The 21,256-nt window shown below is 52.7% G+C and overlaps 7 protein-coding genes across 7 annotated transcripts; 5 read left to right on the top strand and 2 right to left on the bottom strand.

The window, feature by feature from the left end:
* Positions 1-812: 812 nt before the first annotated feature.
* On the bottom strand, positions 813-1,821 carry CORC01_08996 (uncharacterized protein; the record flags this gene model as incomplete). Its single annotated transcript, XM_022620626.1, has 5 exons — positions 813-875; positions 960-1,061; positions 1,262-1,431; positions 1,594-1,653; positions 1,731-1,821. The coding sequence occupies 5 exons, from the start codon at positions 1,819-1,821 to the stop codon at positions 813-815; spliced, it is 486 nt and encodes a 161-aa protein (XP_022472873.1).
* A 4,016-nt stretch (positions 1,822-5,837) lies between these two features.
* CORC01_08995 (AFG1-like ATPase) lies at positions 5,838-7,673 on the top strand (the record flags this gene model as incomplete). Its single annotated transcript, XM_022620625.1, has 3 exons — positions 5,838-6,093; positions 6,296-6,746; positions 6,803-7,673. 3 exons carry the CDS (start codon positions 5,838-5,840, stop codon positions 7,671-7,673), a joined length of 1,578 nt encoding a protein of 525 aa, XP_022472872.1.
* Positions 7,674-8,011: 338 nt separating this feature from the next.
* CORC01_08994 (uncharacterized protein) lies at positions 8,012-8,830 on the bottom strand (the record flags this gene model as incomplete). The annotated part of the gene is made up of 1 exon (XM_022620624.1): positions 8,012-8,830. One exon carries the CDS (start codon positions 8,828-8,830, stop codon positions 8,012-8,014), a length of 819 nt encoding a protein of 272 aa, XP_022472871.1.
* A 1,522-nt stretch (positions 8,831-10,352) lies between these two features.
* CORC01_08993 (peptidase family M28) lies at positions 10,353-11,666 on the top strand (the record flags this gene model as incomplete). Its single annotated transcript, XM_022620623.1, has 3 exons — positions 10,353-10,541; positions 10,598-11,332; positions 11,391-11,666. 3 exons carry the CDS (start codon positions 10,353-10,355, stop codon positions 11,664-11,666), a joined length of 1,200 nt encoding a protein of 399 aa, XP_022472870.1.
* A 1,548-nt stretch (positions 11,667-13,214) lies between these two features.
* Positions 13,215-14,180, top strand: CORC01_08992 (dual specificity phosphatase; the record flags this gene model as incomplete). The annotated part of the gene is made up of 1 exon (XM_022620622.1): positions 13,215-14,180. One exon carries the CDS (start codon positions 13,215-13,217, stop codon positions 14,178-14,180), a length of 966 nt encoding a protein of 321 aa, XP_022472869.1.
* A 1,111-nt stretch (positions 14,181-15,291) lies between these two features.
* Positions 15,292-18,894, top strand: CORC01_08991 (uncharacterized protein; the record flags this gene model as incomplete). Its single annotated transcript, XM_022620621.1, has 3 exons — positions 15,292-15,571; positions 15,622-16,592; positions 16,717-18,894. 3 exons carry the CDS (start codon positions 15,292-15,294, stop codon positions 18,892-18,894), a joined length of 3,429 nt encoding a protein of 1,142 aa, XP_022472868.1.
* Positions 18,895-19,884: 990 nt separating this feature from the next.
* On the top strand, positions 19,885-21,222 carry CORC01_08990 (uncharacterized protein; the record flags this gene model as incomplete). The annotated part of the gene is made up of 3 exons (XM_022620620.1): positions 19,885-20,124; positions 20,199-20,433; positions 20,498-21,222. The coding sequence occupies 3 exons, from the start codon at positions 19,885-19,887 to the stop codon at positions 21,220-21,222; spliced, it is 1,200 nt and encodes a 399-aa protein (XP_022472867.1).
* Between the last annotated feature and the right edge of the window lie 34 nt (positions 21,223-21,256).

Genomic DNA, 21,256 nt, shown 5'->3' with positions numbered 1-21,256 from the left:
CCAAACAGACCTAAACGTCCTACAGTATTAATCAAGGATAGGTATAGAGAAAAAGCTGCAGTATTTTCGTTACATCTCAGAAATATATATTGTTTTTTTACGCGTGAAAAGGACAATTTGCTCCGGGGGGCTTACGAAAGCCGGCGGTGTTTTTGACCCCTGCGTGCCAAGGTATGCATTCGTATAGTCTACAGATAGCTACATATCGGCACAATATACTAGGTACCTTATACGGATGCCCAAAGTACTCCCAGCCCCACCTTCCTCACGATCACTCACAGAGTCGCAGTTCTGGGAAACAATGGGGGCTCGCTCCGGGGCATCAACATGCGCCTGCGGCCTGCCTGTGCTTGCTTCCAGGCTGACCGGGAAGGTAGAGGGGCAAGGTCGGCGCTAAGGATCGTCAAATCGATGAGCAAAGTGTCCGAAGCTACGTCCGGGACCCACTGCTTATTTCCAGAATCGTACCTACTTCCAGCCAGCCGTCTTCTTTTCTTCTCCTACCTCACGCACCGTGACCGTCGACCGGGCCACGCGGGCTCGGGTTGAACTCGGAAACCCAGCAAGGGCCCAGTCTTGCCTAGTTTTTCTCCTTCTTCACCATCGGTTTGACGACAAACGGCTGTGTACGGATAAGAAACGCCATATCCACTCGTGCGGATGATCAGCGGCCGTAACCTGTGGCACGCCAGTCGCAATTGTGGCTAGTGAGCTCTCAAGATTCTTTTGCAGTCATTTTTACGGATGCGAATACAGAATTCGGGGTGCCAATTCTTGTTTTTCGCCCCCAGCCCTCCTCTCGCACCGATACACTAGGCTCTCGCCCATGGTCTCGCCTCCTCCCTCTCCGCCCCGCCGGCACCTCGCTCCGAGGACTGGATCCCCGGTCAGCGGGCCCTTGTCAACGTCGGATAATGCCCTGGATCTGTGGTGTCTGTGCATCCGCAATGTCTTGGCACTCTGACGGCCTCGCGGATGCGTTCCGATGCTGCGGAGCTCATGCAGTAGCCCTGCTTTTGCTGCATTCGTTCCTCTCCGCCCATGCCGCCAACGCGTGATCGCTATTGTGGATGCCATATCCTGAAGACAACTGTTATAACACACCTCCGGATCGTCACCCCGGCCCTCATCGATCCAGCAATGCTTCGCAACCTGTCAGCATCGGAGTCGATAACTCCAGGTAGGCGACAACCTCACTCATACAAAATTGCCCTCTCTTTGCCGGCGGCGAGCATGATATCGAAGGAGATGTGTATCGGACCTCGCCATCAACAGCATGGGCCGGGGTCACGACCAGACCGGTTGCGACCTGTTCTGACCTGTTCTGGATGCCTAGCATGCGAAGCCAGGTGACCCAAGAAAAGAAAATCTGGAGAGAAGACGTCTCGGCGCCAGCCTTCATCAGGGAGCCACGATTGCCACGATTGCGCGCTATCCGAGACCCTTTTCACCGCATGTCTTGTCCAAGAGCCACTGGACCGTTGACAGTTATCGGAGCTACTCCGTTGGTCCGCAGCCCATCAGACCTGCCTTCGGCTGTTGGCTCTCTAATCAGCGCATTCTCCCCCTCCCCTCAGAGTCCCTTCTACCAACGGGTAAGCCAACCCGTGATAGCCTTCTCCCAAAACTCCTCCAGCATCACCTTCTCAAAATCTACTTTCCTATGTAGCAAGATAATGGCGTCTGCTTGGCTTTCAGACATAAAGTATCTGCTCCTTGCCTGCACGAACCTGTGCTCGCAAGCTCGACATCGCACATCAGCAGAGACCCAAATGGCAGCCTTGCAGCATTCATAACATAGCTCTGGTATGCTACCTCCATCTGGTATTGTGTTCGGCGTAAGGGCTATATTTTGGCTGAAAAGATGACGGGTTTGTACTTGGTGCCCGCATTTCTGTAAATGAGCTCTTGACGGCAAAATGGACAGCTCTTGTTATCTTGGAGCCATATCTCCAGACACTGAGCTCCTGCCATGTGCCCGCAGGGCAAAATCGCAGGGACACTGTCTGAGAGGTCCTCGTTCAGGTCTCTTGCCTCGAACTCACTACGGAGCGTCAGCCGGCTGTGTTGACAGATTTGGCAGACAAAATCTCCCGGCTTATCGACTGAGAAGGTGATCTTCGGGCAGGGTAGGAAGTTTCTCCCCACATCACGGACTTCGGGCTTCTGAGGCCTCAATCAGCCGCTGACAAGAGGTAGAAACGTATTCATCAGCCAAGAACCATTATCTTTCTCACATTTTTTAGTACGCCTTGTTGTGAGGTATCGACGCTGAACAGTGGCAAACCCGGGAATGCTGACCATCGCGCGCTGTAACGATTTGCTTCCGTACTTCGATGTGTGATGTACCAAGCACGACTCTAAGTCGGTGCTAAAGCGGTTTCGGTTTGGACGGAAGCGTAGTTTCTTGATCTGGCACTATGTCCCCAAGGTCCGGCGACTCCCTTGAATGATCAAAATCCTGAGAGCCAAGTGACTGATTGGTGGCATTATTACAAGCCCATGAACACTCGTACGACAAACCACTTGTTCATACACATAAGCAAGGAAGTGAACACTACTGAAATGCCGCTTCCCCCATGAGTCTGTCTCTAGCAGAACAACGAACACTGTTTAGAGTAAGGAGATTGGAGCGAAAACAAGGGGCGACACTTCATCCGTGCGTACCTAAAGATGAGTGGGAGCTCAGTGAGCGCGGATTACCTGGTATCTGGAGACAGGGATTTTGTTGATCAAATAGAGGAACAGTAGACGGATTGCTCCCTAACGCTAAAGACTCAAAAAGATCATAGCAAGCAACCTAGACATGGTATGTTTTGTTGTGAGATGGACAGTGTTGGAAGCACCCAGCGGCACTTGGATTTACTTGATTCTTTACCCTGCTGTGAGCTACGGCAATTTTCATCAAGCCAAGAAACAGATCCTTTCCATCACATACCCACGTGGCAGCCTCGAGAAATGTTACGGAGCGGCGGAGAGCCTGACCCCCGAACAGCATCGAATGCGTCACGAAATCGCTGATGCTCGCCTTCTTCTCCACACCGAATTCCAGGAGAGAAAGGAATTGGCACATAAATGATCTAACCCAACGAGATAGACGAGAGCATCGAGGGATGATTGATGGCATATTGTGTTTTCCACCTATCGCTCCTAGGAGGCTCCCTCGTTACCGGTGGCAATGGCAGTGACCAAAGGCTCCCGTATCCAAGGACTGCGTGCCAAACAGCTACTAGCAGACCTTTGAATGTTAGACCTCGTCTACGTATCTACGTATGTTGTATCTGGGGGAGGTGAAGCGAAAGCAGCTAGTGTGATACTGCCTGTGGTCCTGCAGTCTACAGAGGGCTGACGCGACCCAAGCTCCTTCTCAAGTACAGTGTAGTCACGGCGGTAGCCTTGGATCTATGGAAACCCATAATCCTCTCACGATTTTCTGAGAAGAATCTTGTGACTGAGACTATGATCAGCGTCCTGCACGCCCATGAAAGGCGCAGGAAGTTGGCCGTGGATCGCGTCGTAAACTTTCGCAGAGGTAGACTCAGACCAGGTATTGAGCCACAGCACATTTGAAGAGAGTCTGGACTCAGCCAACTACCCTCTTCTTGTAGTGTTCTAGATCTCGGTCGCTGTGTATGCTGTTGGAATCTGACACTATAGCATGCGATAATAAGGCTTACTTCCAGGCCTAGAAGGTTTCCCCATCTAGAAGCAACAACGGCCGCCCATCCCGCCTTCAAACATACGGGCGTTCAATTACTACAGCTCTACTCAGGCATTACTCTGTAAAATTGCCGATATTGTAGAGACATACAAGCCCAGAAACTTCTAGACCTTGGCTGGGGGCGGGCAGACCGCTTCCCAAGCCACAGCCTCCCTGTTCTAGGCACCGGCCACTCCGAGCCAGAACCAGCTGCAATCTGTACAAGAGATGCTCTTCTCTGCTCACCATGAGAAAGAAGGATCCGAATCCATTGCTTATGGCAAATCACCCCTCCCCCCTCCCGCTGCATTAGCGATGTTGCACAACGTCGCGATGTTGTGCTGCCCGCCCCTGACCGACCAAGATCGGCGAGACTGCCCATCCGCTCTTGATTGCGGGGCTCCTCACACTTGCGTGTGCGCTCGTAAGAATATTCGCGGTTTCATGGGACCCAATGAATGACGGCGAGACTCCTAATCTGAAGGGCGTGCGTGAGATGCAAGAGCTGTTAGAAGCGGTCTGGAATACCACTGTCAGGGTCCGAGCCTGGTAGCCCCCTTTTCGATTCCCGGCCGTGCCATTCAGAGAGGCAGACCGTTAAAAATTTAATTTGATTGAATAAAGATTAAGGAATGGGGAAATAGTGCTGTATGAGCAATATTGTGTGAGTGTTCAACGAGTTTGACTTGCGCAGACTGGTACAGTAGTGGACGAAGCAGTAGAAATATAAAGTCTTCCATTTCTGTCTATATCCTCCTTATGATTCAATGAATAGAAGAGAAAGGTATGCTGGAAAGATAGTGGGGGTTTGTGTGAATTCCAAGCTCACCAGTTCAGAGCCTGGAGTTTGTAAAGCTTGACCTTGCCACGCGTACCTGTATTTACTGTTTTCTTGTGCCTAATTAGGCGGATAGCATTTCAATGGCTGTGTATGAAAAAAGACGAACATAGATTTTGAGGAATCATGAAATTTCAAACTGCTTGCCTTTTGACACTTTGGTAAATAACATGGTTCGAGGAGCCCTGGGCCCGCTCCCTAATAATTCCTTGAGACAAGCGTTCCCAGAAATACCAAGCCACGTCAGAACCGCAAGGGCGCATTTCCTCAAGCTATAGTTTCGTGGGAAATCCAAAAGCTAGTGCTATTTGTCCATAGAAATGATTAGCTGACATGGGCTTCAGGCAGGCATCTCGGCTCTGTTGGCACACGGAATGGAGACAAATGTGGAAGCAGGCTTGGATTGCCTGCTTCCACCTGCCCTGCCCCAGAAGCGAGATGCGCCACAAATGGCATGAAACAGCCTGATTTCTTGGTTCATTACTCACTTCTTGTATTTCGATATTTCCCCAGCAAGACTTGGTCAAGGATAGCTTTGGCTTTTCTGTACCCGGCTTAAGATGCCACAATGTGCATGGGCAGAGTCGGTGTCTCGTTGAAATCCCTGGTTGGACGTGTGTATAGAAACTAAAAGAGGAAGAACTGTTGAATGAATCATTTTCTGTGTGCTTATCAATATCTTTCGCAGAACCTGCTTCATAAGTTGTCAAGGATAATATGAGCCTTGCCTGTTTTATTTTATTTTTTTAAAAAAAAGGCAGAAGCAGTAATTTCAAAACACAGAGCAGAGACCCGACAAACAGGAAGAATACTATTGTAAAGATATATACAGCTCTTAGGGAAGATACTTTTCAGTCCTTTCAGTGAGTGCACGTCCACTTCTCAGACAAAAGAGATGAACTCGGAGTCAGATCATGGCCTGAGTGTCACCGAATAAACCTCACCTGTGGTGAGCAGCAGCCATCCAATTGATCAGACCGAAGTCGGCATGGTCCGGAGTTCGGCATCTTTCGGCTCCTCCACAGTCAATTTACAGGCCTCTTCTCCACCGTGTCAATCCGGGCGCCAATTGTGAGAGCCGGCGGCGGCAGGCAATAGCGTCATTTTCTCTGGTATCTTTTACCGGACGACCAGCCTACTTTTGTTGATTTCCCACATCGCACAAGACATCCAAAGCGGCTTGGTTTGTTCCGACACAGCACATCATCTCAGCGCGCGCATGCTTGCAACATGCATTTTTCTTGTCGATACCCCTAGACTTTGACTTTTGTTAACCTTGATCCCCTCCCACTGGCCACTATGCGCAGTGCAGCTGCATACTCACTTCCCCTCCGCCGACTTGGCGCATCGCTCAACGGTTCTGCCGCCACAACCCGAGGCCTCACAAAGCAGGCCGCCCTTCGACGCTCTTTATGCACAACTTGCCTAGCCAGCAGAAACAATACAAGCGCTAGAAGGTTCCGCCCCTCGCCGAGTATTCTCACACAACACACCAGAAATGGAGGGCAGAAGAGGGCAGCATCGGCGGTAGCGACGGCAACAGAGGGAAACAGGGGTAGGAACAGAACGGCAATACCAAAAAAAAAATGACGGTGGCGCAGGGGCTAATGGGAGGCAGCCACAAAAGACAATCATGGCCCGATACAAGAATACGACCGCCGAGTCGACAGCGGCATTTTGCGCAACGACGAGCACCAGAGGGGCAAGTTGCGCTTCCAGGGCCACCATCGCGAGAATCACATGCTGACGCGGGACAGGTATCATCCAGAGCCTCCAACACCTCCACGACGAGTTGGTCAACTACCATGCGCCCGAAGTGAAGCAACCGACTCTTGAGTCCCTGAAGCCCGCGAAATCGATGTTCGGATCATGGTTTGGCGGAGGAAAGGCCGCCGAGGCTACGATAGGAGCGATCCCGAGCAACCTCCCCCGCGGTCTATACCTCTTTGGAGACGTTGGTAGTGGCAAGACGATGCTCATGGACCTGTTCTACGACACGTTGCCGAGCTCCGTCAGGACCAAGACGCGAATTCACTTCCACAACTTCATGCAAGATGTTCACAAGCGGCTACACAAAATGAAGATGCAGCACGGTAACGACGTCGATGCCGTTCCTTTCGTGGCGGCACAGATCGCAGCGCAGGGCAACGTACTCTGTTACGACGAGTTCCAGTGTACGGACGTGGCAGACGCCATGATTCTGAGAAGGTAAGTGGAAGTTTGGCCCGAAGCGTGGGGGACAGTGGCGACTAACGCGTCGTCAGACTGCTCGAAGCGCTCATGTCGCATGGCGTCGTACTCGTTACGACATCGAATCGGCACCCCGACGAACTCTACAAGAACGGCATCCAGCGAGAGTCCTTCGTTCCGGCAATCAAGCTGCTGAAAAGCAGGCTCCACGTCATCAACCTAGACTCCCCGACAGACTATCGCAAGATCCCAAGACCTCCTTCCGGTGTATACCACACGCCGCTTGATGCGCATGCGACGTCCCACGCCGAGAAGTGGTTCCGTTTCCTCGGCGACCCCGAAAACCCGGAGCCGCATCCCGAGGTGCAGAATGTCTGGGGACGCGAGATCCACGTGCCGCGCGTGAGCGGCCGCTGCGCCTGGTTCACTTTTGACGAGCTCATCGGCAAGGCGACGTCGGCGGCAGATTACCTCGAGCTCGTGCGCAACTATGATGCTTTTGTCATCACCGATATCCCAGGAATGACCTACCGCCAGCGTGATCTGGCTCGACGCTTCATCACCTTCATCGACGCGGTCTATGAGTCACACGCGAAACTGGTCCTGACGACGGAGAAGCCCCTGACCGAGCTATTCGTCTCCCGCGCCGAGCTGGAAGAGTCTCTTGAGAAGCAGGGAAAGAAGAACGAGATTGGACAGAGCGACAACGCGGCGGCGCATCTGCTGGAAGACCTTGACCACAATATCGATTCGATCAAGGGCATGTCGGGGCTGTTCTCGGGCGACGAGGAGGCCTTTGCGTTTGCGCGGGCGCTCTCGCGTCTGAGCCACATGGGCAGCAAGGAGTGGGTTGAGCGCGGCATGGGTCTGGAGCAGCAGGGCGGCAAGAAGGAGCGCGACGACTGGGCCAAGGTCCGCAGTCGGCAGATGGAGGACAGCATGTGAGCGAGCGTTACGTGAGAGAAGCATTCACCCATTTGGCCCGTTGGCTGGGTAGCGTTAGGCATCGTCTCTTTCTCGAGCACTGTTTCATCTTTTCCAAGAGCATTGGGTTGGTAACATACAACGGCAAGTCAGCATTTACGGGAAATTCACACATCTCGACCGAGAGGTCTCTGTATGTAAAGCATCCGAGTTCAAGAAATATTTTTTCAGTTGACTTCAATTACACGCTTCTTTATTCAGGATTCGCATCAGTTGTCGCGGTCAGGTCATACCTGCTCCAAGCAGGTCAAGAGCGATTGCGCGTGCCAAAAACATGATTATTATCCCGTCTAGCACAATTAGTAGATACCGGGAAGCAGAACCCAGGGCACCTCTCTCTTGAAGTCAACCCACTGCTCACCATATCGCTGTGAGCAGTACTCATTCAGCGCCGGCACTCCGCGCGTGAGGAAATCCACCGCCTGCCACACACCCATAATAGTACCTCCGATAAACCCAGATGCAACCATGCAGTATCCGGCTCTCCACAACGCGTATCCGCCATAGTTGATGTGGCGCGCCAGCTTCCAGAGCCCGCCCCTCATGACCTTGCCCTTGTTCTCGGGCTTGGCCTTGAACTGCTTGCGCTGCCACTCGGAGGCGGTCTCGAGGAACATGCCGACACCGTAGAGGACGCTGCCGAGGACGACCTGGTACGGCAGAGCGGTGCCGGGAAAGTCGCGCGGGGATGTGAGCACGGAGGTGGACGCGGCGAGGATGAGGAGGGAGTTTGCGCTGTTGACGAGGGAGTTGTAAAAGCTCACGGTGGCGGCGGTGCCCGGCGGGAACTCCTCGGCGGAGATGCCAACGAGCCAGTAGGCCTGCTTGACGAAGGAGCCGACGGACATGCCCAGGAGAATGAGGTGCGGGAGGGGTAGGTGGAGGTCGTCGAGGATGGCAATGCCCGTCGTGGAGAGGGCGGCAACGTTGAGAGGGATCGTGTTCACGCCAATCTTGGCGAGGGCAGCGGCGCCCCAGCCGCCGGCGACGAGCTTGTATTGGAAGAAGGGGTCGAGGCCGCGTAGGCCAAGGAAGGTGAGAGTGCCCGGCACATTGGACTTTTTGACACCGCGCTTGATTAAGTCAAAGTTCGGTTTTTCAGTTTTGGAGCCCGCCATCTTGTCGGCAGAAGTCGATCGTGCGGATTGAGCTTCGATTGGTGTAATGATGGTACGAGCGTGAGATGGCTAGGTCGGGGGAGGTTATTGAGATAAATCGCGAACCTATCTGACTTGGCTCCCAAGGTCGGACGAATGCAGGAAGATACATGCAGGTAGTCTCACTAGCTGTGCGCTGGCTGCAACCAGCACTTTATACACGCGGCGGGGATGCGCTTGGGGAACATGCGGTTGCTCCCCTCATGATATCATCGGCTGCCTGAGGATGAGGAAAGGTCCAAGCCCGGCGTCTGTTCGCCTATTCATGTTGAAGGACAGGACTCCATGTTGTAGCGGCTGTCACACATGGTAGACGTTGTGTTCAGACGAGCTTAAAGAGGTAAGTCGGTAGCCGGTGTCCGATTCGCACCGAAGCGCCCCAGACGGCACAACGCCATGTACGGGTGACGGCGTCTTCGTACTGATTAGCCCACCTCATGCTGTGCTCAACCCTGGGCCGTGGATAAAAGAGAAAGGGGGGCTAGAGGTCTTGTCTTAGCATTCTGTGGGTGAAGAATCGAAACACTATAGAGTATGCAGAAGCTCCGGCGACCCTCAAACAGACCCAGGCGCCGAGTCCGCAACATTATGGAGCACAAAGACCCGCTCCGACGCGCTCCATGGGCAAGAAGTGCGGGCAGTGCGATCTTGGATTGGCTTCCCCAGATGCCAATTCTAGCACATGCGACCACACCCACTGGAGAACTCGAGATCCCGTCCGCTCTCTCCTAGATAAACCAGCGAGGGCCAGAGTAGTAGTCGGGTCGGAGACGACCGGTGAATGCCTGGTGTTGCATGTTTCTTTTTTGGCGGGTTCTAGAGAATCTTGACGTGACAGCCAAGTATAGAGGTAAGTAAGTACGGATACCTCAGGGTAATCAAAAGACAGAAGTCTGCGTTGATTGGCTCGCCGAGCCGGAACCTGCTGGTCAGAGCTGTCAGTCAGTTCATTCCAAATTTGAGCCTCACTTGCACCATGATCTTGCAGTTGCTGCGACTTTCCACAGTAAATGCTTTGTTTCAGAATTGATTCATGGAGCAGAGAAATAAAGCTTTGCAGCGGCACTAATCAGTAAGGCAATGTTGGTGACTTAAAGATGTGCATGAAGACGAAGAAACCGCCAAAACTGAAGAGCTCCAGGAAGTGGGTCAGGTTATCCAATTGAGCCTGACGGACATCCGAGGCACGTACGGATACTCAAGGTAGGTTTCCGTAAGGTAGGTAAGGTACCCGCTCGCAAGCATTGGTGGCGTCTGCTTGGCCAGGCAACCCGCGGGGCATGCGTGGGACCTTCCCGAGCTGTCGCAGACCCGCTGACGCTTAGCTATCCTACCTATTCGTACCTAGGCACCTGTCAATCTACTATGTACCTACCCCAGGTAGCCCAGATGACGCCAGCCATCTTTCCCTTCAACAACGTCCACCCGCCTACCTCCCGCATCATCCCCAGATTGAACCATCACCATTCCCATACGATTCAAAATGAAGGTCGCCAAAGCTTCGATTCTTGCTGTGCTGGCCCACTCGGTCGGCGCTCGCTTCGTTGTCGAGGAGGAGATCAACCGTGTCCAGCTGTATCCCGCCGGCTCCGAGCCGGAGAAGTACCTAATTGAGCTCGCCCCAGGCAACACTCGCTGGGTGACTGAGGAGGAGAAGTGGGAGCTTCGCAGGGTATGGTATCACTCGTCGCCGCTGTTATATATCGCATTCTGACTTGAGTTCTGTAGAACGGTAATCGCTTCTTCGATATCACCGACCACAAGGACCTCGGCGCAACTCGCCTTCATTCGAAGACCAAGAGCGTCTTCCCCGAAAAGTGTCGCCTCCAGGACAAGGTCAAGCCTCTCATCAAGGACCTTGACAAGAAGGAGATTCAGACCAATCTGGAGAAGTTCACAAGCTTCCACACCCGCTACTTCAAGTCTGACTACGGCCGCCAGTCCTCCGAATGGCTTCTGGCTAAGCTCAACACTATCATCAAGGATGCCGGCGCCGATAAGCACGTCTACGCCGAGGCATTCCCCCACACATGGCAACAGAGCTCCATCATTGTTACCATTCCGGGCAAGTCTAACAGCACCGTCGTCATCGGTGCGCACCAGGACTCCATCAATTTGTGGCTGCCTTCCATTCTTGCTGCACCCGGTGCCGATGATGATGGCAGTGGCTCCATGACCATTCTCGAGGCTTTCCGCACCCTTCTCAAGTCCAAGGATGTCATCTCCGGCAAGGCTGACAACACCATCGAGTTCCACTGGTACAGCGCCGAGGAGGGCGGCCTTCTGGGTAGCCAGGCCATCTTTTCGTCTTACGAGCAGGATGGACGTGATATCAAGGCCATGCTCCAACAGGACATGACCGGATTCGTGCAAGGAACGCTTGATGCTGGAAAGCCCGAAAGCGTTGGTGTCATTACCGATTTTGTTGATCCCGGATTGACCGGTTTCATCAAGAAGGTCATCGTCGAGGCAAGTCAGCATGACCCTTGGTGTTTTCTAGCCTATGCTAACATATCCATAGTACTGCAAGGTTCCCTACGTCGAGACAAAGTGCGGCTATGCCTGCTCCGATCATGCTTCTGCGAGCAAGGCCGGTTACCCTTCCGCCTTTGTCATCGAGTCTGCTTTTGAGGACTCTGACAAGCATATTCACAGCACCGATGACAATATCAAGTACTTGTCTTTTGACCACATGCTCGAGCACGCCAAGATGACTCTTGGCCTCGTATACGAGCTCGGCTTCACCGACTTTGCCGCTCTTGAGAAGAAGGACCAGACTGTCTCTGAGGAATTGTAACTAGCTGAACGAGTGACGCATACGCATGATTTTAGTTATGATGCACTACATGTTTTTGAATAGATGATGGCTCTCCTCCGATGGACCTCCAACATATATCTCACAATGTTCGCCTGCGATATCAATGATATGTGATTGTCAAAAAGCCCTACGATCCTGCAGCTATCCGGCATATTCAAAGCAGGAGATGCACGTTATCATGCCGAAAGTTGAACTTACTACCGTTGTGTTTAGAAAATATAGTGTTGTTCATCCATGTCCGAGAGCAGCTCAGCCTACTTTATGAAACACCCAGAAACTAGTTTTACTGACAGTGGTGGGTGAACCCACCGCTCAAAAGATAGGACTCTGAGAGATTAGCGGGTAAGGTGAGTTAGCTAGAAGCACGATGAGGCATTTCTCTTCTATCCTAAAATCCTCCAGCATTTCACTGTCGGAAGTGACTTCGTTAGACCTGTGTGACTAAGACCAAATCAATGCAGTAAATGGTTGATACGAAGTGATCAGCGTTTGATCCATGGTTTCTCTCTTTCTCCTAGCGAATGGGAAATGACGCACATCAAGCCTCAACCTGACACAATCTTTCGCGCAAGACAAGTTGCCGTTTCTTGGTCGTTCCGTGAGATGGGAAGATGGGGGTTGACACAGGCCCATCATCTAAGACAGACAGGTACCTGCATGAGTCGCCCAGACATGGATTGGTGTTTACCTTGCATGGCGGGGTATTCCTTCTCTAGAAAGTCCTTCCAGTTGCCCAAAGAGCTCTGCGGTGCGACGAAGCGGCAGCGTCTAATCAGGCTGGCTGGCTGCATGGGACCGGTCCCAAGATGCAAGTAGCTATCGTCTCAGAGCAGAGGCATGCAGGCCTGCCCAGCACGGTGATTGCAGCTCAAGTCTGTAACTGTCACGAGTGATCTTGTTCCTCTTGGTCCCAGACTTATGGTCATTTGAGGATACTCGGGCGATGTCACTGAGCGTGCTACCATTCCACTTGCCCAGCAAGGTTCTGGGGATCGGAATAGGCTGGGATTGACACATGGTTAGGTCGCCTCTAGCGCTTTCCGATCCATGGGTCTAGGCTGCCGAGTGGGGCGGTATAGACGCCGCGCAGGGGGCCTAAGCTCGCCCCCAGTCTGCCGATTCGATACCTTCCATTCCATTACCTTACCTACTGCAACCCACCGGCGGGTTCTGTACTTTCCAACTCCACCTCTCAACTTTACATAAACATCATCCAAACCACTACCGCTTCAGCCAACGTCACAAGCTTTCCCAATTCACCCAGAACAATACCCGGCACTTTGCTTTTTTTTTCCCTCTCTCTTGGTTTGCTGAACGAAATTTTCAAGAGTCTTCGCTTGCGTTCGTGCCACCACGGCGTCGGCAACAGCGAACAAAGGCACTCTGTTCAGGTTGCTTCGAGTCAGTGCGTACTGCACTCCCACAGTAAAACACCTCTCTTCGCCAAAACACCCCTCATCGCCAACACACCTCCGGAGCACCGCCGACTACTTATCATCATCAACCCCGCATCAAGCATTAATCAACATGGAAGAGCCGAAAGAGCATGCCATCGCCACAGCTCCATATAGCAACAGGCCCCCCAGCCCTCCCTACATACCCATTCCCATGACATTTGCCAAAGGCGCCGCTACTTTTACATTTGTCCCCTCTTTCAACAATGTCGATGCCATGCGCCTCACAGGCGAGGACCTCAGGATCATAACCCGGAACAAGAGTCAGACTGCCACAGACAGATCAGTCGGCTGGAACTACGAGGCTCGACGCAAAGCACAGACACTTTTGGACTTCCTCTACCTCGGCCCGTTATCCGTTGCCCGCAACGAAGCTTGGCTTGCTAAGGAGAGCATCACCATGATCATTGTAACACGGCATTCCAGGATGGCTCAAGCTCGACTCATGAGTGTCGACAAGGTAGCTCAGAAGCTCGGCATCCACGTCGAGTACCTGGACGTCTTGGACAACTCTGAACTGATCCATAGCTTCCCAGAGGTGGTGACAAAGATCAACAGTCATTTAGTCGACGTGTATCGCAGCCAAGCCATGTCTGTCCATGAAGGTCAGATGGCTATCGACGAGGAAAACTTCAGAAGCGGCAAGATCCTCCTTGTTTGCGAAACAGGCAATGATCGGTCCGCTTTTGTCGCTGCAGCTTACATTATGAACATGTATGGAAAGGACATGGTATCCACCGTGCAATTCATCTCCATGCAACGGTTCTCCGCCAACTTTGACGAGGATGGAAAAAGGATGCTACGAACTTACGAAGACATTCTCAATGCCCAGAGAAATGTGTTCAGTGCGACGAGAGATGTTCCTCGAGCCGGCCAGTCGAGTGGAAACAGCGGCGGACGAAGCAAGCGTGGCATTGAAACGACCCTTGACGAAGAGGACAGGCAGGGCGGCGGTTATGAGACATTCGCTGCGGACCGCGAGCGGTATCAGGACAGGAGCAAATTTGTTCCGTTTCGTGATCCCGACATGGTCTCGTAGGGGTCGCGGCCAGATGATGTTGGGGGGGGAAGACATTACAGGCGGTCTCTGGTTATATCTCTATCAGGTATCAGGGTCGAAGAGATTGCAGTAGAGGCATTGGATCAGGCGGTGAGCATTCGCATCAGCGGGAAGGCCGTTGTAGAGCGTCTCTTTGAGAGCATTCACCGAGGGGGATTAGAATTTGGCTTTGGGAACATGGATAGGCGTCCGAGGTGTCAGTATACCCGTTACAGTCGGCAACGACTCTAGTTTTCAGTTTAGACCTGTTTCACCACTTTTATAATCCATTACAAAAGTAGTCTTGAATCATACCCATTCAGAGGCTCTCTCGTCTTGTGAACAAGTATGAAGCAAAAGGTCGCTTACAACCAGGTATGATCTGAACAGTCTAAACAGCAAATGTGACTATATCAATCAAACCATTCTATTGAACGCAGATACGAGTTGTTAATCCTCCAGCTAGGTCATGCCATGGCTTATTCTAGTGCCCTTCTTCACACTTCTCACAGAAATGCAGATCGAAGGGACGCAAATAAAGACGAACCGGATACTATCTTCACTTGACACTCAGCACAATTACTCAATCATCAGAATAGACAATTAACGCCTGGGTCAATGAAACCAAGTCTACCGAAGGCCAACTAACCAGGATGTATAAGCCTAGAGTGACCTTCAGCTACTGGACCTCACCTCACCTCACCTCACCTTACCTCAACTTGCACCCGAACCTTCCATCAAGAGAAGGAGCGACTGCCTTATCTTCACCCTAAGGTACCCCAATGCTCCTGCCTCATCCATCCTACTCACCTATGTGAGATGCCCGGTGAGAAACTGTCGAATATTTCTGTTTACAGTACACCCTTCAAATCTCACGGAAGCCCTTCTTTCTCATCTCACCTCTATCACATTCCTCTCACACTCATCACAATTACAACCAGCGTTACCCTTTTCTTAGCAGCGCTGAATATCCTTACTCTCACCAACGTTTTGTTTACCATTGCACTCTCATTACGATCATTAACCATCACCCCCTCCCTTCTATCTCGCTCGCTGCTGGCGTCTGAAGCCGCCATCCTTTGAGTATCACGTGCGCAATACTCATTACACAATGGAGGAAGATGGCAATAGGAAGCGAGCCTTGAGACGATCGACTATTTTGGTTCAGGTTGGTCGTTACCAGGAGCCGTATGCGCTTGGGGTCCAGAAGCCGGCCTGGGTTCACCCAGACCCAGTCTTTGACCCTAACGCAGCGCGTTACGCCTCCTTCCCGACTATTCCTCTGGACCAGCGTGGTCTGGGTGATGAATATACTGAGGCAAGGGACAACGGGACGATTGATCTGTGGTTGAAGAAGCGGAACCCGCCTCCTGAAGATTTCAGTGATGGCGGTAAGTATTTTTACTCGATATCAGTCAAGCATCCTGCTAACAAAAGCTAGATAATGAAGATGAAGGCCATGAGCAAGAGATCAAAGGCGTCGACAAGAATGCGACTGGATGGCTCACAACGCATGAATCCAACGGAAGAGCGCTCCAGAGAGGCGAAAGCTTCAAAGATTTCCACATGGCTTCGACAAACAGCATCGACTGGGGCAGCCCTGAGCCTTTTGATGGGTTGCTTGGCACCAAAGGCAATCCAGCAAATGGTTATATCATTGAGTGGTCCCAAGTCAGCCATGGAGCACAATGGGCCTTGTTCCAGGTCCTCTGTGAAGCTGAGACTTTTGCTTCTGCCGCAAAGAATCTCAAGCTCACCACTTTGGAAGTCATCAAATTTGTCATGTCCTATGTCCAGTACCATCGAGAGATCAAAGCGTGGGCCAAGATGACAGATGAGATTGACGTTTTTGAGCTGCTTGAGCTGACTAGTGGCCGATTGCCACCTAGCGACGGCATGAAGGTTCTCCATCGACCCTACCTTCCCACCGATACTCTCAAGCATCACGAGTATGAGCAGGGGTGCCGTTACTTGAACCAAGTAGGTCAAAGCGAGCATGTCAAAGGACTTGATGGATGCCGTGGCGTCTCCAGGGACTTTCACGTGCTGCCAATTGAGCCTGAAATCATGGCCACTTGCATAGCTATCCTGGATAAGGGAAACAGAGACTTGACTTTGAACAATGTCGATGCTCCTCACAACAATCAGCCTCAACCGTGGCATGGTCAATTCGGCCCGGCAGACCAGGAATTGGTTAACCGCTTGATGGAGATTCAAGCCTACCTCCCCCATCTGGACTCCATAAATGGTCGCCCTGAGAACACACTGCTCACCACCAATCCTGAAGATCCTGACGGTCAAAGACAACACCAACAGCACGGCACTCCTACAGTTACAGACTCAGCGAGCACCCACCTGAAGTCAGATCGAGCGTGCCTTCATGGAAACCCAATCGTCGGTGAAAATAATCAGGTAAGCCTATTCCTTCATTCTATTGCATCCCTTTATGGACCACATATCATTCTCGATATCAACGTTGTCTGGCACCAACTCTTGCTTTTGAAGTTGAGGTGAAAATAACACTAACCACCAGCAGTATGCGTGGGTATTTGAAAATCTCGACATGGATGAGCTGTACAAGCCTACGGGCGTCCCCATGCGCCCGAAGCGTCCTGCTGTCTCAAATGAGAGCCTTGAGCCTACAACTGATGGCGGTCTTGAGGCCACTGCGGTACAACAGCAGGATCAACCTGAGGAACACCAACTTCCAGGCGATCATGTACAGAACACGGCCAGCCGCTTGCATGAAGCCTCCTCTGAGGCTCAAAGCAACAACCAGCCGGTCAATCACGTATTTCCCTTCGAAGGACTGCTATCTCCAGCCAATGGTCTCCTACCTTGCCCCAGTCATCCTGAGCCCGACGTGGATCAAACTAAGGTCTTGTCGAAGCTGTATCTCCCAGTGGCGCAGGTTCCTAATGACCCACCAACTTGGCAGGGCGCGAGCTCAGCGGAACCCCAAAGCATCTTCGCTGGTGTGGATGAGGTGGAGCCCAGAGGCTCTGCTGAACCCGGATTCGATTTCTTCCAGTCCTCCATCTACAAGTCAGCTCAAGGCGGACTCAATCTCCCCCAGTGGTACCTCGCTGAGATGTCACTTGGACCTGAGCTAAGAGAGAAGCCCACTTCCTATGCGACCACCCACCAGCGTGTTGCCCAGGAGGCCGGCCATCAGCACGACAACTCCGAAGGAAATTCCAACGCCAAATCCTACACCGAGCCCCCGTATCTGATGACAAGCACCGATACCCTCTCTGCAGTCTCTGGAGCACAACAGCCTCGTTTCGAGTTGAAGGATGCTGAAGTTCGAAAGGCCCAGCAAGAAACCGCTTTCCACAACGAATCTGCGCCCCCACCTGTAGGCTCAGAGCGCCACGGCCAGATCATTGATGTGGCTAATACTCCTGCAAGACACACGGTTGGTACTCCCCAGAGACACAATAACACTTACAAATCTCCGACTATGCCCGAGGACAGCTTTGAGTCCCCAGCCACGATGAGCTCTAGCAAGCCATCTCGCAAGCGTCAGGCTGATGACAGCGACGAAGAGTACAAGCCCAAACCTAAGAGAGCCCGCAAGCCGAAGAAGGCCACGCCAGCTCCGCAGACTCAGCCCCAACAGCCTGCAGGTCCGCAACAGATGAGCCGTAACGGTATACTCCAGCCTATCAAACGTGGCCGAGGCCGCCCTCGCAAGTATCCCAAGCCTGAGGATATTGTTGCCACACAGGCTGCAAACCAAGCGGCGGATTTGCAGGCCGCTGCGAACTGTTCTCAGATTTCTAATGCTGCTACACCTCCGGCAAGCAACCCAACTACTAGCCCGGAGTCAGTCGCCCCTCAGGCGTCCACAACTGCCATGGCTGAGAGACCTCGTATCAATTTGCAGACAATCAAGTCATCCAGTAGTAAGGGCCAAACTACTACGACTCAGCCTCTTGCAAACCAAGTGTCGCAGCCTCAGGGGACAATGACGACAGTCTCGGAATCTGTCAATGCACCTTCAACCTATCAGGCTCACCATGGACCCGACTTCAGATCTGGTGTTCGTCAAATGCCTAGTGCAGGGCGTATGCCAACGTCTTTCTCCTCTGGCGCGGCGCCTTTGACACTTGAGAGGCGTCAAGCATCGCTTCCTGGAGCCTATTCTCCTCGCGCCATAGCACCTAAGCCACAGACCGATGCTCACGCCCTTACCGGAAGATGGGGCCATTCTTCCATGCCAGCCATAGCGCCCGCCCCGAACCCGGCGTCTTCCCAGCGATCACCGGAAAATATTGTATCAACCAACAATTCGAGCCAAGCCCCTCGACCGGCACCTCCTAGTCGGGACAAACATGGTAGAATGTTCCCTCCTCAGTACAAAAGCTATGAGGAGTTCTGGGATGCGGTACCAGATGGCGCGGACTATGCGTTGGAGATGGTTGGACGAGGATATAGTGCCGACATAGCTATGCAGCTTGCCAGAGAGCGTCTGGCTATGAACATGGCATCGTGGCCGGCAAGTAAATATGCTTCTCACAACCAGAATCCCGGGATGTCGAACGCGGCAAGTAGCCAATTCCCTGGGGTTACCGAAAGCATTCGCAGAGAGATCCAAGTCGAGAAGGCCACCGCGCAGCACAGCAATAACGAGCAAGCAACGACCGGTACAACAGGCGGCCTTGTGAGCGGAACTATGGAGCCACCCGGCGGTATTGAAAAGCGTATTTAACCGCAAGACAGCCTGCCCTAGCTTGACTAACAAGAAGGATCGTTGAATTGCATTTCGGACAAAATTTTTGCCTACTTGGAGGCAACACTAAAGCGGAAAAGGCGAATATAGAAGCCAGAGATACGTCTATTACGTCTCCTGGGTTGCAAGAACTTTCTTGCTGCATCATTCAATTCTTTTCTTATTTCTTTCGCAAAAATGATGACTTTGCGTCTTCGTTGCATATGAAATTCCCACTCGAGGATTTGTTTGAGTACCACCATTGGGAAATTCTGGACTTCGGATACCTTATTTATTTTGCTCGCAACTTCAGAGTTTGCTTGCGGATGACACTGGTTCGACGAATACCCATTTGGAATTTGGGCAGGTTGCTTTGGGGATGACCTCTTGTTCATGTTGAGATACCCACCAATACGATAGCTTGTAAAGTAGAAACACACATGGTTGCTCGAAATGATGGCTGCTTTGATCCGTGATACAACTGCTGCATCAAATTCCAGGTTAAGGAGGTGTCGTTGAGCAGGTCCCTGAGGAATGCCAGTATTATGTAAGTCGGTGATGAGCTAAGTGGACAGGGGTCAGTGACTGCGACCTGTGGGTCGACCTTGCATCACCGAGCTTCCCTCACCGAGCGCACGCCCAGCCAAGTTACAGAAGCACCGCCTCCCACTTCCAAACCGCCGATTACCCCAAATCCATATCCTTGGCCGAGCTCCCACGCGGCCTGACGACGATTCACTCAGCAACAACGACACCCCTCCGGCCATACCTCACCATCTTCGGTTCACGAGACACCCAACACCCCGTCGGACTGCTTCACAAGCAAACAGTGAAGACAAGTAGCCGTCTGCGCACCGCATTTCCCGCCACGCATACGAGCGAGGCCCGAGCAAGCTCGACTTTCAAGACGGCCCTCGTCCCCCCCTCCGTCAACCTCGGTCCACCGACGATCTCCCCGTATACACGAACAAATCTACACATACGCACGTCATGGCTCCTCCTCGCATCGAAGCACAAGAAATCGAGACGTATTGGAACATCTTCTCCACCCGGACAGGCGGGGGCCAGTTCCTGACGGGAGAACAGGCCGCGCCGGTGCTGAAGAACAGCGGCCTGACGGACAACCAGCTCGAGAGGGTGTGGGATCTCGCCGACGTCGACAACGATGGCAATCTCGATTTTGAGGAGTTTTGTGTTGCGATGAGAGTCATTTTCGATATTTTGAATGGCGTGAGTTTGCCTTGAATTGGATATTGCATGGGGAAAGGGTGTCACAGAGATGCTAATCGCATTCGGATGAACAGGAATACTCAGACGTCCCAACGACACTCCCCGATTGGCTCGTTCCTGAGTCAAAGGCACATCTCGTTCAGGCGAATCGCGCGCTCACAGGGAGGCAAGTGGCGTTCGAGCAGGTTGACGACGATCCAGACTCGCCGGGGTTGAAGGACGGATTCGACTGGTACATGAGTCCAGCGGATAAATCCAAGTATGAATCGATATACCAAGAGAACCGGGATGCACGGGGAGAGGTAGCTTGTAGGTTCAACTGCGCGCGCACACATTCGGCATACTGCTTTTTCTAACGTGGCATTTATTATAGTCACTGCCTTGGAGGACCTCTACGAATCTCTCGACGTCCCCGACACTGACATCCGCTCGGCCTGGAACCTCATCAACCCCTCAGCCGGCCCCTCCATCAACAAGGACGCTTGCCTCGCCTTCCTGCATATCCTGAACAACCGCCACGAAGGCTTCCGCATCCCGCGCACCGTTCCCGCCTCACTGCGCGCCTCTTTTGAGCGTAACAAGATCGACTACCAACTAGACAACCAGACGCCCGGCGCCTCCCGTTGGGCGACAAAGGCCGACGACTCGACGGCGACGGGCCGCAAGGCCAAGTTCGGCGACCAGTACCTCACCCGCCTGGGCCGTAGCGGCTTCAAATCGAGCGGCACCGACTTCTCCACGGCCAAGACGGACGATTGGGAGGAGGTCCGCCTCAAGAAGCAGCTGCAGGAGCTCGACGAGAAGATGGCCCGCATTGAGGCAGATGTGGAGCGCAAGAAGGGCGGTAAGCGCGATGGCAAGCCCGCCCTCGTCAAGCGCGAGCTTGAGCAGCTGCTCGACTACAAGCGCAAGGAGCTGAAGGACCTCGAGAGCGGCGGCGGCAAGGGCCAGGGCGGCGGTGCCGGTTTGAAGGGTGTGTCAGATGATTTGCAGACGGTCAAGGAACAGGTCGAGGGTCTGGAGACGCATCTCTCGTCGCGGCAGCACGTGCTCGACCAGCTGCGGAGGGAGATTGAGGATGAGAAGTCCAGCAGATGAAGATGAAAGAGAAATCCAAATTTGACAGCGTCTC

The sequence above is a fragment of the Colletotrichum orchidophilum genome, assembly GCF_001831195.1.
Source record: "Colletotrichum orchidophilum strain IMI 309357 chromosome Unknown Scaffold_79.1, whole genome shotgun sequence".
Classification (NCBI taxonomy): domain Eukaryota; kingdom Fungi; phylum Ascomycota; class Sordariomycetes; order Glomerellales; family Glomerellaceae; genus Colletotrichum; species Colletotrichum orchidophilum.
The sequence above is the reverse complement of the archived record's forward strand: the minus strand, read 5'-3'. Positions and strand labels throughout refer to the sequence as shown.